This window comes from Pan paniscus, chromosome 2 (genome assembly GCF_029289425.2).
Source record: "Pan paniscus chromosome 2, NHGRI_mPanPan1-v2.0_pri, whole genome shotgun sequence".
NCBI classification, from domain to species: Eukaryota; Metazoa; Chordata; class Mammalia; order Primates; family Hominidae; genus Pan; species Pan paniscus.
This window is the reverse complement of record NC_085926.1, coordinates 122,614,701-122,631,464: the sequence shown is the minus strand read 5'-3', so window position 1 is coordinate 122,631,464 and position 16,764 is coordinate 122,614,701. Positions and strand designations below refer to the sequence as shown.

Sequence of the window (16,764 nt, the reverse complement as noted above, 5' to 3'; positions counted from 1 at the left end):
ACTGGGAACTTCTTTCAGTAGGTGCTCGAGGCAGGTCATCATTAGAAAGGGTGATCTCTTTTTAAGATGTCAAACACTACAGCTGTGACTTTTAGATGACGATGATCCACACTGAAACTACTCTATTTAGCAAAAATCATCCATTTTTATGATGATTTATGCCACAGGGAACTGGTATAACTCACTCAGTTTATCGGGAAAGGAAAACATAATTGAGACTAGACTGTACTTAGTGTGCTGTTCCTGCTAAAATAATCAGCAAGCATTAAAAGATGCTACTTCCTGGCCGGGTGCAGTGGCTCACACCTGTAATCCCAGCACTGTGGGAGGCTGAAGTGGCCATATCGCCTGAGGCCAGGAATTTGAGACCAGCCTGGCCAACATGGTGAAACCCCATCTGTACTAAAAATACAAAAATTAGCTGGGTATGGTAGGGCGCCTGCAGTCCCAGCTACTCGGGAGGCTGAGACAGAATTCCCTTGAACCTGGGAGGCAGAGGTTGCAGTGAGCTGAGATGGTGCCATTGCACTCCAGCCTGGATGACAGACCGAGACTCCTTCTCTTCCTAAAGTAACCCCTGAGGCTATGCCATCATAGTGACAAGGGTGGGAGTAATGAGTTGTCACTTACCTTGCTGGCTTCGAACTTGTCCCCAGGCTGGTGGTATTCAAACCCTGGACTGCCATTGGAGGTAGATATCTTCAGGGGAGGCAGAGGTGGGTTATAGCTGGAGCCCTTTGGGGGCTTCTCTGAGCCCGCAGGAACAGAGGAGTAGGGCCTGGGGCTGGCTTGGGGAAGCCTGGCAGGTTGAGACCTCGTCACAGCTGTGCTCCTTTCTTTCCGTTGATACTCAATGGGCGATTGCAGTGCTGTGGGATAAGAGCAGGTGGTTACCCTAAGCTTTGGGAATCCCACAAGGATTTGGAGGCCTCTTAGGTCCAAGGCTTTGTGTTAGGCATCGTGTGGATAAGTGAGAAAAACACTACCCTTGTTTTTAAGGCAATGGGAGAACTAAGACATCTATCTAAATAATGAAAATACAACAAACAAAACGGTGCCATATGTGAGGTGCCAAGGGTTGTGCAAAGAGAGAGAAGGCTCTGTAATATGTGTGTGGTGGTAATAACAAAGAGCTTCGGAAGAGAGCTGTGGCCAGACTCTGGCACTTAGGCTGCAGGAAGGAAGCAAGTGTGACATGTTGGCGAGGGGAACAGGAAGTAGTCAAGAGTGTCTAGGAGGAAGAGGAAACCAGAAGGGTCTGTGAGGTGGGAAGTGCCATGGTATGAAAAGTCTAGAAAGTGAGTCCAATGAGTCTGGACTGAATTCTGAAGGTCATGAAAAGTAATTGGATGCAATGAACTTTAAAGCTTTAAATTGAGATTCTATCATCAGAGAGCGACATTTGAGGAACACTGACCTTGTAGTGGTTAGGAGGAGGGACTGGAGAGGATGAGACAGAAGGCTTCTTGTCTAATTCAGAAGCCACGGAATGGTAAAAGCGAGAGGTAGAAGGTCTAGGAGAGCAGGACCAGTGGGATGTGGAACGGATGTGGGCATGGTGAGGTCGGGAGAGATGAGACTGTGACAGCCTAGGTGGGAAAAGCAATGCAAAAATCGAGGATGGCTCAGGTTTGGAGACTCGGAGGATGGCAGTCAGTGGAACTCAGAAGACAGGAGAATAAGCTGATGTGAAGGAGAAGACTGGAGCTTTGTTTTATTGAGTTTAAGGTAACAAGGTTGCAAGGTCTGAGAACTAAAGAGGGAGAGCCAGGCAAATGCCATACAGGTCCAATTCTTTAAGAATGACTTCAAAGGTTGGCCAATTATGTCATTTTTATCAGTTTGCACTGTAACAGCTATTTAAGTGGGTTAACAGCTGGGGCCCAGAGAACTTCTCAATTACAAGGATATTTCTACTGTGATAGGTACATACCTCAACAGGACTCAGCATAGGGTCACACTTCCTTTCTACTTGAGGTCTCAGAAGGAAAGATTGGCTCTGAGATGCCTGCACACCTCTCTGTAAGTAGAAGCCTGGCCCTGGTCCGTCATCACATCCTTGTCTCTTGTATGTGTCAAAGTAATAACAGGCCCACCAGAGCACTGCCTCTCTCACTGAGGAGTGTTTTGTGGCATTAAGTATTTAGGAGATGATAACCTAGTTCAGTAATACAGTCAGCCCACTGTATCTGTGAGCTCCACAACCATGGATTCAACCAACTGTGGATTGAAAATATATGGGAAGGGCCAGGCACACTGGTGCATGCCTGTAATCCCAGCACTCTGGGAGGCCAAGGCGGGTGGATCACTTGAGGCCAGGAGTTCAGGACCAGCCATGGCCAACATGGCAAAACCTTGTCTCTACTAAAAATACAAAAATTAGCATTTCTGTATTTTTGTATTGGTGGCATACACCTGTAATCCCAGCTTCTCAGGAGGCTGAGGCATGAGAATCGCTTGAACTCAGGAGGTGGAGATTTGCAGTGAACTGAGATTGTGCCACTGCACTCCAGCCTGGGCAACAGAGTGAGATTCTGTCTCAAAAAAAGAAAAAAAAAAAAAAAAAGAAAGAAAGAAAATATATGGGGGAGAAAAGGATGGTTGTGGTCTGTACTGAACATGTACAGAGTTTTTTTTCTTGTCATTCCATAAACAATATAGTATAACAATCATTTACATAGCATGTACATTATATCGGGTATTATAAACAATCTAGAGATGATTTAAAGTACAGGATGATGTACACAGGTCATATGCAAACACTATGCCATTTTATGTAAGGGACTTGAGCATCCACAGACTCTGGTATCCTCGGGAGGTCTTGGAACCAATTCCCTGTGGATACCAAGGGCTGACTGTATCTCCATGATTCATTAGGAGAAAGGTCTCTTGGAACCAAGTAAAGGTCTGAATCATTGACTATGCCTAAATAAATACAGTTCCAAGTTCTAAGTACATAGCAGAGTTATAAAGTAGGCCTTATCAAACTGATTTTATGAATCAATTCCCATCACATGGAATTGTGATATCACCTGGTTATTTACAATAATTGTGCTAAAACATTTGAAAATAGAATGCCTTCTTAAATAAGCTAAATGGACAGCCTGTATTCTTTCACCAGCCTCCATTTGCATAACTTAGTTCTCAGAATCAAGAAAACTGTGTGTCCCTACAGGGTTTGTTTTTGACTGATCGATACAGTGTCTTATGTCTGATCCTGTTTCTTTCTTCACTTTGGTTGCTAGGGAGATCATAATTAAATAAATGAGTGCCCTAACACTAGCACCTATACTGCAGTTTTGTGGTTCACAACCTTAATTTGAAGTCCTATAGCTGTGGATTCAAGTACTGTTTCTATCACTTACTGCTTCTGTGACCTTGGACAAGTTCTGAGTCTCCTTTTCCTCACTTGAAAAAAGTAGGACAATAGTACTTACCTCTCCATGTTGGCATGAGGATTAAATGTGAAAAACCATGTAAAATGCTTAGCATAGTGCCTGGCACAGAGCAAGGATTCAATACACAGGAGCCATTATTGTTATGTCAATAACTTCTTGTTTCAACTTACTGTTGCACCTTATTTTTCTTTTGTCCCAAATTGATGAATTTTAAAATCCCTAATTTCAGCTTAGAATCTATCAGAAACTCCTAATAGAATGCAATTTAAACAGATCTTTTTATATATGAACACATTTTTGCATAAAATTATTTTATCAACAAAAGTGTTCATTTGAAGTTGTATATTATATTCAGAAATCATAAGCCATATAAAACTTTCATTACCATCCCTCAGGGCTGGGCTGGTGTTTAATTTTAGACATTTTAGAGTGAAAAGAATCCTAGAGATCACTTAGTCTAGTTGTTTTTCACCAAATTTTTTTTACAGTTAAGGGCCAGGAGCCTGGCCCAAAAATACTTTCTGTAAGTGCAAAATTGCTTTGAAGTCTCATGTTCTATCTTAAAAAGTCATGGCATCCTGTTACATGATCTCCTTCTATTTGTCTTTAAAACACTGTGCTAAATCCCTTATAATACAGGGAAACTGATATTGTAGGGAGGATGCCAGGTGTCCTGCTTCTAGGAAGACTGGCCCATCACAGAGCATGCCAGCATGGGCACAGTAGATCTACCTGAACTCTCTTTTTCACAAAACCAGCCACAAGGCCCAGAGAAATGTCATGACTCCTCAAGGTCCTCAACTCGTATGGCACCTTTTATCTTTCCCTTCAGCATTCAGTTCCACTCTAGACACCCAGAAAATGCTGTATTTGGATCATTTGAAAGAGTCCAGATCCTAGTACTGGCATGAAAAGGTGACACATCCGAGGGTGGGCCTGTATGTGTGTACATGCATGTACCTGTGTGTGCACTCCTGTGAGCACGTATGGCCATGTAGTACAGATCTCAGGACAGGCAGGAAGAGGTGGTATACCCAAAGGTGGTTGTGTGTGTGTGTGTGTGTGTGTGTGTGTGTGTGTCTCTATATACAGGCATATGTGTTTTCTGAGTCTTCAGGTTTACTTCATTACTACTTACGTTTTGCATTCAACTTCAAGCTCTATTTCTGCTTGGTTAGACTTCTGAGCTAACCAAGTCAGCAGAGATCAGCCACTAGCTTAAAATCGCATACCCCTTTCCCATGCCAAGCTCAGTGTGAAGAAAACCCCAGCAGGGGAAAAAATAAAGAAATATATACAAAGTGGCAACTCTACTTCACTCCAGTTCACACCACCCATGAGGGAGCTCCTGCAAGGGCCACAAAGAGCTACACCCTCTGTGTAACCACAAATTTTCTTCTAGGAAGTTTCAGGGTATTACAGAAATTTAAAGTTAGCAATCATCTCTCATTTAAAAGGGGTAAGGTTGGCTAGTAATGTGGCTTATGTAGGCTCTCACACTGTTGGGAGCAGAGGAGGGATTTGAACTGATTGGTCAAACTCTCATTTATCTCTAGTTAACACTAGAGAAGCTGTGAAAAGTGGAAAAACACATATCATTTCTAGCCGGTCCTGGTTCCTTAGACACAGAGGATGTGCCTATCTCAGACTTTTGCCCAAATTAGTACCAGGTGGTAGTGATGGCCACAAGACATATATCCTGTGTCCTATAAGTGAAATCTCTTCTATCAGAAAGATGGAGCTTCTTTTTCATACCCTATCTGTTGTGCTTGTGTATTCAGCTTCAGAAAAATTCTAAAGTGTTTCTGAAAACTACAAAGTTGGAATACCTATAAAATGTGATCTGGGTTCATAACTCAACATGAACCTAGACCCAAGGAAGCTCAGAGGTCGTGGAGTCCCCTTACACAGCCCTGCAAGGAACCAAGCCCAGCACCCACCATTCAAAAAGTCTCGCTGTGTTTCTAAGACTTGATTGATGTCCTGCACCCAGGCCTGCTGGATGTCAGCGTTGGCGGCTTGCAGAACGACCCTCTCAGAAGTCTCTCTGTTCATGAGTGCAAACTTGCAGGGATCATTGTCCACATTCTCCTCCAGGACCAAGTAATTCATCTGGAAGAAAACAAGTTGATCCTTTTTACATTTAAGAGATTTTTTAAAAATCAGCAACATATTACTCTTCCTCAAAGTTTCTATTTCAGGACAAGCTTCCAAATTTTGCCCTGGATCTAGCAGGACAGTACTTAGGTTTTTGTCTCTGGGTGAGTGACACGATCCCAGGGAACCTGCAGGATCATGCCAGAGACTGGCTCAGCCTGTCACTTCAGCTCACAGATAATCACTGTCGTTCAGTCTCCATGACCGAATGTTATTAGGCTGAAAGATCTTCACGGTTCTGGATGTCACAAATCCAGTGCCTCGTCTTAGGGAAGCAGCTCCCAAGAACTGGGCTCTTCCTTGCCTCTTCTCATCACCATTGGGATCCTCACCTTGATGCTCCTTTTGAACATGTAGCCAGGGGTGAGGGATCCCTTCCTGAGCAGTTCACTGAAGATGACAATCTGCTCGAAGAGGAACACGCGCCTCTCTTTGGTCCGGGACTGCATGCCCGCATCCAGCTCGATCACATAGAATGTGTCCTGCTGCAGCAGCTTCCCCTGAGCAGTCAGGGTGCCCTGAAGGAAAGACAGGCTGGGGTGAAGTGAATGAAAAATGGAGAGAGAGCCACTGCCCTCTGGGTCCACAGAACCTCCCCATCTGGGGATACGGGCAACAGATTTGACAACAAAAGCCTCAGGGCTCTAGGAAGAGACTGAATTAGGACCCACCCACTCATCCAGGGGCTGACCTTGGCCACTTTCCTGTTCACACTAGGGCCCTGGAGGGAAAGGGAAAGCAAGCTGCGGAACCACTGAGAAACAGCTCCAGGCAAATGCCAGAAGGCAGGAAGGTAATATCATTAGCAGAAAAGCCATAATCCTGGCCCTTCTTGTTTTTTATTGAAAGGACAATAGAAAGTAGGTGACACTTGGAGCTGCAAGTGGCCTTTCCATCCTCAGAGCTCTGAGAACGGTGCCTGCCTGGTTCCTTTGCAGTATGGGCCAAGGACCAAGGGCATTCTCATGGCCACCAACCTTGAACTCACCTGTAGACAAGGGAAGTGATGAAGGCAGGACCACAGATACTCTGATAAGTCACTCCCCTCTCTTCTTCAATTATTTTAGGATGGAGAAATTCTGAAATCTTAGTTTCTAGTTATAGGCCAACAGGTAAAGTTGGGGGTACTATAGATAGGTCTCCATATTTTATAAGCTGGTAGATACTTTTCTGGGTTCTGTGATTCTTCTAAAAATGACTCCAGGGTGGGTGCGGTGCTCATGCCTGTAATCCCAGAACTTTGGGAGGCCAAGCCAGGTGGATTACCTGAGGTCAGGAGTTCAAGACCAGCCTGCCCAACATGGCGAAACCTCATCTCTACTAAAAATATAAAAATTAGCCAGGGGTGGTGGCGTGTGCCTGTAGTCCCAGCTACTTAGGAGGCTGAGGCACGAGGATCACTTGAACCTGGGAGGCGGAGGTTGTGGTGAGCCAAAACTGCACCACTGCACTCCAACCTGGGCAACAGAGTGAGATTCTGTATCTAAATAAATAAATACATGAATAAATTTTTAAAAATTAATAAAATAAAAAAATAAAAATGATTCCAGCTACTAGGCCACCTGACACCTAGCTGAGGAGGTAGAACCTATGTGGTTTGCCAGTTTCTAATGAGATTTTCAGAGACATCTTCACAGCTTCAAAGGGAATATGGCCCAACCCAGAAAGTCTTCCCAGACTCTGTCAGAGCACCTTGCACTTCTATTGCTTTGCAACAAGATGACCCTGACATCAGAGAGAGCAATCAGAGGGCCTCCTCTGAAATTCAGGTGTTCTTTCTCAGGCGACAACTCTACCCTTTGGCACAAATGTGGCCATTCCCTTCATGTGATGCCTTATTCCAAACACTATCCAGCAGAGGGGTCATTTTTATTTTGTGTTCCTGAGAAGTGCCTGCCCTCTGCTTGGATCATGGCTCCTTACTGCCAATGTTAGCAGCCAAACAGGCTTATCTCTACTCTGGTCTAAAGTTAATATTAAGCCAGTGACCAGCTAGCCAGGAAAGCTCTATTAATATTACACAAGAACCTATCATGGGTTATAGCTCGGCCAGCACCAAAGGGAAAGCCAGAGGATCTGAAAGTTTGGGGGAATTTAAAAGAGGAGGCTCTAACTTCTCTCAAGCCCAAAGCTATGGGCTGAGGGAATAGACACATGCTCACTGTTCTTCCCAGTTAGCTGAAGGAATGCAAAAAGCAGGTTCTGGTGGCTTGACAAAAACAAGAGACAGCAGTGCTTAACTTAAAAGCTTGATTCTGGGCTGGGTGCAGTGGCTCACGCCTGTAATCCTAGCACTTTGGGAGGCCGAGGCCGGCGGATCACCAGGTCAGGAGATCGAGACCAGCCTGGCCAGCATGGTAAAACCCCATCTCTACTAAAAATACAAAAATTAGCCGGGCGTGGTGGTGCCTGCCTGTAATCCCAGCTACTTGGGAGGCTGAGACAGGAGAATCGCCTGAACCCAGGAGGCGGAGGTTGCAGTGAGCTGAGATCATGCCACTGTACTCCAGCCTGGGCGACAGAGCAAGACTCCATCTCAAAAAAAAAAAAAAAGCTTGATTCTGTGCTTGCGGGTGCCCTTATATGCGCACACAGACACACACACACACACACACACACACACACACACACACTCACATGTACAACACAGCTCCTGTGAAGTTTAACTTGGGATAGACAGCACAATCAGACACCACTCCTCCTGAGTGGTCACTTCCTCCAGAGACCCAGAGAAGCACAGTTAGACTCCTGTTCAGAAAACATGGGGTCTTCAAGGTTGAAGAGCAAAAGGGATCTCTTGGTTTGTCCAGTATAGCCTCAGACCTGATGTAATGGCAAGGGAAAATGTATAAAACTCCACCCAGTATGACGGAAGAAAAATGGTTAAGAACCCAGTGTGTGTCTGCCGAGTAACCCTGCTTACACTAATGTCTCCAGCCTGCTTTGGAAGACCAAGAGCCTATGAAAAATGCACAGCAAAGAAAACCAGCCACATAGTTCCTGTCACAGCAAAGCATGAAAAGCAGACAGGGACACATGGGATGGGCTGAAAGGGCAAGGAGGAGAAGAGAATTTGGCTCAAGAATGTCATGAATCCAATGCATGAAAGCTAACTTAAATATACTATCCCGTAAATTACTCATACAGTGGTATGAGTATGAGTCAACTATATCTCTGTCTTGTATCTATTTCATTCTAGTTTAGCCATAAAAAAAAAAAAGCCATTTATTTCTGAATTATCTCAAATTCTAGTAATCCCTTTGCCCCAAAAAGGAATAATGAAAGCTTAGGTTTCAGACTGCTGGGAAATAAAAGATCCACATCTTTCTCTAAGGGGATCAACAACTACTAGGTACCAATCAATAATTGTGTCAGTTCCAATTTTATCATATTAATCTTAAAAACATATTGTGTGTGGTTAATTTATTAGGTTTGGATATACATTAATAACAGTCAGTTATTAAGTTTAAATTAGAAAGTCAATTTCCTCTTCAAAGGTTCTCTGTTATGGGCTGAATTGTGTTTTCTCTCCTTCCATGCCCCCATCAATTCCTATGTTGAAGTCCTAGCCCCTAAAATCCCAGAATGTCAGCACATGACCTTATTGGGAAATGGGGTCTTTACAGAGGCAATCAAGTTAAAGTCAAGTGGTCATGCCAGTAAGCCCTAATAGAATATGACTGATGTCCTTATTTAAAAAAGGGAAACGGCCCAGTGTGGTGGCTCACGCCTATAATCCCAGCACTTTGGGAGGCCGAGGAGGGCGGATCACCTGAGGTCGGGAGTTCGAGACTAGCCTGACCAACATGGAGAAACCCCGTCTCTACTAAAAATACAAAAAATTAGCCGGGTGTGGTGGCACATGCCTGTAATCCCAGCTACTCAGGAGACTGAGGCAGGAGAATCGCTTGAACCCAGGAGGAGGAGGTTTTGTCGCCACTGCACTCCAGCCTGGGCAACAAGAGCAAAACTCTGTTTAAAAAAAAAAGGAAACTTGGCCACAGAGATAACACAGAGGGAAGGGAATGTGAAGATACAGGGAGAATGCCATGTGAACATAAAGACAGCCATCTACAAGCCAAAGAGAAAGGCCTGGGGCAGACCCCTCCCTCACAGCTCTCAGGAGGTACCTGACAGTACCTTGATTTCAGACCTCTAGCCTCTAGAAATGTGAGACAATAAATCTCTGTTGTTTAAGCTGCCCAATTTATGGTACTTTGTTTTGGCAGCCCTAGTAAACTTGTATGTTCACTTAAACCAAAATCTTTGGGACACAGCCATTTCCCTGCAGACTTGATTCCCCTCTTCAAATAACAGAACTTTGTACTGTAATGTTTTAGAGTTTTAACTATTCATTTAACTAAAAAGCCAGAACCACCTTCTCAAAAAACAGGTGTTCCATTCTCCTGCCTAATTCCACTTCTATCACATAGCCCTGCTGTCACTCCCAGTCCCTGCTTTATCAATCAAGAAGGGAAAGGAAGAGGTCACTATCAGGTCTAAACACTCATAAAGAACTCTGGGTCTTTCCTAGCCTGGCACCATGGCAAAACCCCATCTTTATAATATAAAAAATATTTAAAAATAAGCCAGGTATGGTGGTGTGTGACTGGAGTCCAGCTTCTCAGGAGGCTGAGGTGGGAGGGCTGCTTGAGCCCAGGAGGCTGAGGCTGCAGTAAGCCAGGATTGCACCACTCTGCACTCCAGCCTGGGTGATAGGGCAAGACCCTGTCTCAAAAAAAAAAAAAAAAAAAAAAAAAGAATTCTGGGTCTTTCCAATCTCCTTGGAATTCTGACTTTGGTTTGGTCAAATGCTCTGTAACTTCTTATGACCTCCCTACTGCTGGACTTCCTACAGAGATGCATCTTCCAGGACTGTGAACCAGAGGGGCCCGGGTAGGAAGGCATAGTGGTGAGTGAAGGAGGCACAGGCAGGACACAAGGCTTCAGGGGGAGGAAGCCGCAACAGTCTGGACTCCTACTGTCCTGGAGAGAGTGGGCTTAGACGCATTCTTAAAGACTCACCTCAAAGCCCTGCAGACGTCCTAGATTCATCATGTCATTGCAGCGTTTGGGAACAAGGCACATTAACTCCACTGCTTTCTGTGGGATAGAACAACTGTTACTCAGGAGGGGGAACAGCACTCAGGCAGGAAGCTCTTGGTAATTCAGTGCTGGAAAACAGGGACTTCATCTCTGGTGGCTCCTTTATTCTAGGAAGGGATGCTGGTTCTGGCTGTCCACTCTCAGAGAGTGTGGGGCTTTCTGTTCTAGAGGGAGGGTGTTGGTCCTCAGCACAGGGGCTCCATGTCAGTCACTGAGCATATGTTGGGGGAATATTACTCAGCCCCTCCTTTCCCTACCTTCCTGTTTTTGTTCATCCATTCCCTTGCCTTCTCAGATTTTCTTTCTTCTCTCTGTTGCTTCCTGGCTGCCCAGGCAACAGCTTAGCCTGGCTTGTGAAACACTAGAGGTTTTCAACTAAAATAATCTGTCAGAATGGTCTGTAACCTCCCTGGCTTAAAATAATCCCATAGTGACATTGTCTCAAAGGACTTCACTTGGAAGTAGTCTGCAGGGTTTGGACAGGGAGGTGAAAATGGAATACTTTACATGTTTGACTCAAATAATACTTGCCTTCACGAATAAAATTGCATACTGAGGCTTTTGTGCAACTTACATCTAATCTCTGAAGGATATTAAGGGGTTACCCTTTTCCCACTATGTGTCACCAGGAGCCAAAAGAACACCAGTGGGGCTAAGCTCTAGTGCACCCCAGGACAGATTTCTTGAGTTCTAGGAAACACTGTGTTAACACTTGCCATTCCTCAAGCAGGTACAAAGCTGTTTACAAGAGCCTCTTACTGTCTGAGAGGGGTCCACCTGGATCCACGGTCCTCCTGAGACAATCTTTTCCCCTCTAGAGAAAGATATCCAATATGGTCCCTAAGAACAGCAAGCATTACAAGCAGAAAACTCACCTCGATATCTGAACACTCCAAACCAGCCTTCTCACTGTATCTCAGGAAGTCCTAACAAGTAGGGGAAGCAGGGAAGAGTGTGGGAAGGGGTAAAATTAGTAAAATAGCTGGGAAAAAACTTATCATAAAAATACAATAACACCCTGGAGACTTTCCTTCCCAGCAGAAGTGGCAATGGTTTAGAGTAGCTGAGAAATGAAATTATGAGTCATGTAAGATGTAATAACATAGAGAGAACTCCCAGAATATTCAAAATTTCTTTTCTTTCTTTCCTTCTTTTTTTTTTTTTTTTTTTTTTTTTGAGACAGAGTCTCACTCTGTTGCCCAGGCTGGAGTGCAGTGGTGCAATTTTGGCTCACCGTAACCTGTGCCTCCTAGGTTCAAGCGATTCTCCTGCCTCAGCCTCCTGAGTAGTTGGGATTACAGGCAAGTGCCACCACGCTCAGCTAATTTTTGTATTTTCGGTAGAGATGTGTTTCACCATGTTGGCCAGGTTGGTCTCAAACTCCTGACCTCAGGTGATCCACCTGCCTCGGTCTCCCAAAGTTCTGGGATTACAGGCGTGAGTGACTGCACCCAGCCTCAAAATTTCAAAGCTATGGGAGAAGGAAGAGTGAGAGGGAGGGAAGACAAAGGAAAGGGGGATTATGACAAGAAAGGAGAGAAAGGAAAGTTAAGTCTCTCTTTTCTATTTAGCCTCCTAGTTCCATAAGATGAATCAAGTTAAGCCATTGTTTAAAATATAATTAGGCCGGGCACAGTGGCTCATGCCTGTAATCTCAACACTTTGGGAGGCCGAGGTGGGAGGGCTGCTTGAGGCCAGGAGTTTGAGACCAGCCTGAGCAACATAGTGAGACCCTGTCTCTACAAAAAAAATAAAAAATTAGCCAAGCATGATGACATGCATCTGTTGTCCTAGCTACTTGGGAGGCTGAGAAGGGAGAATCGCTTGAGCTCAGGCATTTGAGGCTGCAGTGAGCTATGACTGTGCCACTGCACTGCAGCCTGGGTGACAGAGTGAGACCCTGCCTCAAATATATACATATATATTATACTTTATAATATATATTGATTATATATAAAATATATTGATTTTATATAATATATTTATTTTATATATATATATAAAATCAAATTTTAGGTATTACTAATCTAAGATTTCTAAAGCCTTGCCTTTCCCTTTCTTTCTCCCTTGTAGTTCACTCTGATATTATATTCTTCTTATTTTTTAAAGGTATCAAGTCAATGATTGAGACAAAGTAAGAATGTGAATTGAAAAAATAAAATCAAGTAACAACCCACCTTAAGGGCAGGAAGAACAGCCATGCAGTTTATTTGGGAGCAAAGCTGACAGAGTAACCAGCAGTCAGATAAAAGTTCCCATGTCCCTACCACCCCTCCCACAGTTCACAGTCCTTTGGGATAGTGTGGTGGAGACAGAACCCCTAGCTCTACTGCTAACCTGCTCTGAGCCTGATGGATCCTTCTCCAGCCCTCACCCAGGCTCCCAGCTTCTTACCTTGAGGAGCAACTGGTATTTTGTTATTCTCTGAATGGGCTTGATGAGGAAGTCACTCAGTGTCAGCCTCTGATTTATCTCCTGTTTTACCTCCTGAAACACAGGCAGCAATATTAGAAGAAAAAGGAACTGAAGAACTGGGGTGCTCTGAATAAGGGTTCAAAGGCATGGAAGACAGGTCTACATGTTTTCCAATGAAGTTGAAGAATCTTTAAGTAATGTGAGAGGTAAAATTGCCTAGAGGACTGTTCACTTGTTATGAACAACACATAACACACATCACCACTGGCTTCCTGCCTTCCTCCCATGCTTTTACAGTGAATACTTCCACACCTTGGTCTTCATCCCAGTCCTGGGAGAAAAGCTGGAGGGGCCTTATTCTCTCCACCGCTTCAGGGCAAAGGCAGGGAAAAGGGGCTTCTTCTAGGACACACAAGCCTATGGAGCCAGGCCCTAAACTTAGATCTCCAAACACTCAGCTGAGCGCTTTTTCTAAGTGATGATGCTGCCTTTCTCCCAGCAAAATAAATCCTTCTGGGCTAGACCAAGCAGACTAGGAAGTGGCTGCAAACCCTTCAACCAACAGAAGGCTCCTCAGTAAGTGGTCCCTGGGGGACTGGTGGGTACAGTCTGCTCCAGGGTCACTTAAGAAGAACTGGAGCTTCTCAAACCGTCTCTGTGTTCAGGCTTATTCTGCAAATGGGGGCTTCTCAAATCAGAACCCAGACTGGGCCACCTCAGCTCCTCTCAAGTGAAGGTGCTCATGAGAATTTAGCTAAGAAGCTGCTTTCTCTGTTGAGGCAGCTATTCCTGCCATGAATGGGTCAACAGTGCTGTGTGGGGGTCACATATGGATGGATGACGTCTGGTATTTCTGAAAGTGGCTGTTTTGGCCTGAGTTTTCCTCCCACCCCAGTTCAGCAAAGCCTGCACAGCTTACCTCAAAGTAGGCGTCATACTCAGCAACGATGTACTCTGAGCGCGGCTTATTCTGACAATACCACACGTAGATGTGCAGCTTCCGCTCCTGAAAGAGTAGAGAGAGACATGTGGACAGTCAGGCATCTTGTGTCTTTTGTTCAATCTCAAAGTGCTGTGCTGGCCTCCACGTGGAGAAAGGACAAAGGCACACTTGGGGACGAACCAAGGCAGCTGAATATCAGGGATATAAATGTGGTGGGCAAGAGCCACTTTCCAAATCGCCAAGGTGGTCAAAAAAACAAACAAAAAAACTTAGAGAGGGCTGAGAAGAAGGTCAGTCAAGGAAGAGCAGAAGAGAAGAAATTTTATTTACTTTTTTTTCTGAGACAGGGTCTCGCTCTGTCACCCAGGCTGGAGTGCAGGGTGGGGCCATCATGGCTCACTGCAGTCTTCACCTCCCAGGCTCAAGCGATCCTCCTGCCTCAGCCCCCCAAGTGGCTAGGACTATAGGCATGTGCCACCAGCCTTGGTTAATTTTTAAATTCTTCGTAGAGATGGGGGCCTCACTATGTTGCCCAGGCTGGTCTCAATTCCTGGGGTCAAGCCACCCTCCCACCTTGGCCTCCTAAAGTGTTGGAATTACAGGTGTGAGCCACTGTGCCTGGCCAGGATTTTAAAATGAACATAAATGAGCCTAGTGAAGGAGTTGGGGAGGAGGTGATGGGAGACACTCACATGCTTAATAAAGAGCTGTGCCAATCTGTCTTGCTCCTGGATACACTTTTCCAGTTCCGCCAGGAAAAAACTAAAAGGAGAAAGGGGATAAGAGAAGGAAGCCACATTATTCAGAACTGTATTATTTCTCAATAATAAGATGAATTACAGAAGACTCTCCCCTAAGCCCTACTCCTTGAGTCAGATGCAGGAAGAGGACTCAAGTCCTGGATTCCCAGGACACTGGATCCTCGGGGCAGCATTAATACTTACTCCTTATGCCAGTCATAAATCTGATGAATATTTCCAAACACGATTTTGTCCTTTCCTCGCATATCCTCAGGGACACCCTTTTCTTCTATTCTCTTCATGAAGCCCTGCAGCAGCAAAGGCAATGGTTAGTAGCATATTTTCACAGGAAAGCTTTCTGGGCCATGCCACACACCACAGCACCCCTGCAAGCCCACACTCTCTGCATGAGTTTGCGGACAAATGCTTCTGTGGTTTCAACCAGGTCTTTTACCCCCGGTGCAGAGCAATAGAGAAAACTTTTATGAGTTTCAGGATCCCCTTCTTTGTCTCCAGTCCCCTTAAGAAAGCAGAGCACAGAAGAAAACAATAAGCTGTCCCTCTTCCTTCTCCCAATCCAAGTTAATCAGGTCTATAAAGGCTCAGAACTAGATACATCTGGCCTAGAAATAAGTCTTAATATGTTAATACTTTATAGTCTATAAAATGTGATCATAGAGAATTTCATTTCTGTTTTAAAATCAGGTTTTGAGGTTGGACAGGTAGCATTATCCCCATCTGACAGACAAGAAAACCCAGGCACCTGGGTGTTGGATGATGACTTGTCCATAATCGCACCACTGATGTCTGAGTTCCCTGCATTTCAGCCTCCCAGTCTTCAGATTCCCTCGTCCTCTACTCCTGGGCTGGACTGCATATGGAAGCTGTTGTACCTCTTCCACCCCCCAGCCCCACAAAAAGACAAGAATAACTTTCCGTAAGTTAAAATTCAGGTTTTCTATATGGCTGGTTAATCTGTTTATCCAAGATTCAGAATAAGCAAATACAAAACCCTAAGTCAGCAGATTTCACAGGATGGGAACTCAGGCCAAATGTAAGGAACCAGCAGGCAATGTAAGCTTTAGGCATAGAATTTTTATTTTTTTGTTTTATTTTTACTTTTATTTTTTGAGATGGAGTCTCGCTCTGTCGCCCAGGCTGGAGTGCGGTGGCGCGATCTCAGCTCACTGCAAGCTCCGCCTCCCAGGTTCACGCCATTCTCCTGCCTCGGCCTCCTGAGTAGCTGGGACTACAGGTGCCCACCACCACGCCCGGCTAATTTTTTAATATTTTTAGTAGATACGGGGTTTCACTGTGTTAGCCAGGACGGTCTTGATCTCCTGACCTCGTGATCCACCCGTCTCGGCCTCCCAAAGTGCTGGGATTACAGGCATGAGCCACCGCACCCGGCTGAGAACTTTTAGACTTCATGTTCTTTCAAGATGATTAACAATAGGGCTCTAAGCCATTCAAGTTACCCATTTACTTTCTCAGGCTTTTTTTTTTCATCCAAGCATCTAAGTCCCTCTTAAGTGAATCCCTACAGAGCTAGATTTGTTTAATTTACTACCAAGTTGACTCTTAACTGTGGACCTGTCAACCTTGCTCATTGGTGGGTTTTTCTTTTATCTGTCTTTTTGCTAGCTATAACACTTACCCTTAAAATCTATGGAAATGTATAAGCCCTAAGATCCCACTAAGAATGAACTGTTTTATGCCTATGTGGCTCATAGCTCTGAAGAATATATGTCCACATAGCTAAACATCAAAGAAAAGCTCTTAAGACAATAGCTTGGTCACCTAAAACAAAGTGGAATGAGTTCCACTCTAACCAAGAGGCTCCCCCAAATGCTATAACATTCAGGCCACTACTTCCCTCTAAATATCTTATTTTAAGGGGAAAAGAAAAATATTGCCTACATATTCTACTTATTACCATTTTTATTTTCATTTCTGCAAGTGCTCAGACAGTAAAGTACATGTAACCATCAGATTAAAACACCTT

General features: G+C 44.6%; 1 protein-coding gene across 26 annotated transcripts in view; it reads right to left on the bottom strand.

Annotated features, from left to right (window-relative positions):
• The window catches only part of KALRN (kalirin RhoGEF kinase), a 692,638-nt gene that overhangs the window by 55,905 nt on the left and 619,969 nt on the right, over positions 1-16,764 (bottom strand). For 25 of the 26 annotated variants that reach the window (XM_034957211.2, XM_034957212.2, XM_034957221.2 and 22 more), the window contains 9 exons: positions 14,964-15,067; positions 14,712-14,781; positions 13,996-14,082; positions 13,056-13,148; positions 11,537-11,587; positions 10,581-10,658; positions 5,888-6,073; positions 5,339-5,510; positions 631-869 (listed from right to left, as the gene is read on the bottom strand). In XM_034957211.2, the coding sequence (XP_034813102.1) occupies positions 631-869; positions 5,339-5,510; positions 5,888-6,073; positions 10,581-10,658; positions 11,537-11,587; positions 13,056-13,148; positions 13,996-14,082; positions 14,712-14,781; positions 14,964-15,067 (1,080 nt within the window). Of the gene's footprint in view, positions 1-630; positions 870-5,338; positions 5,511-5,887; positions 6,074-10,580; positions 10,659-11,420; positions 11,502-11,536; positions 11,588-13,055; positions 13,149-13,995; positions 14,083-14,711; positions 14,782-14,963; positions 15,068-16,764 lie in introns of all 26 variants that reach the window. The other variant, XM_034957240.3, reaches the window with a different exon arrangement.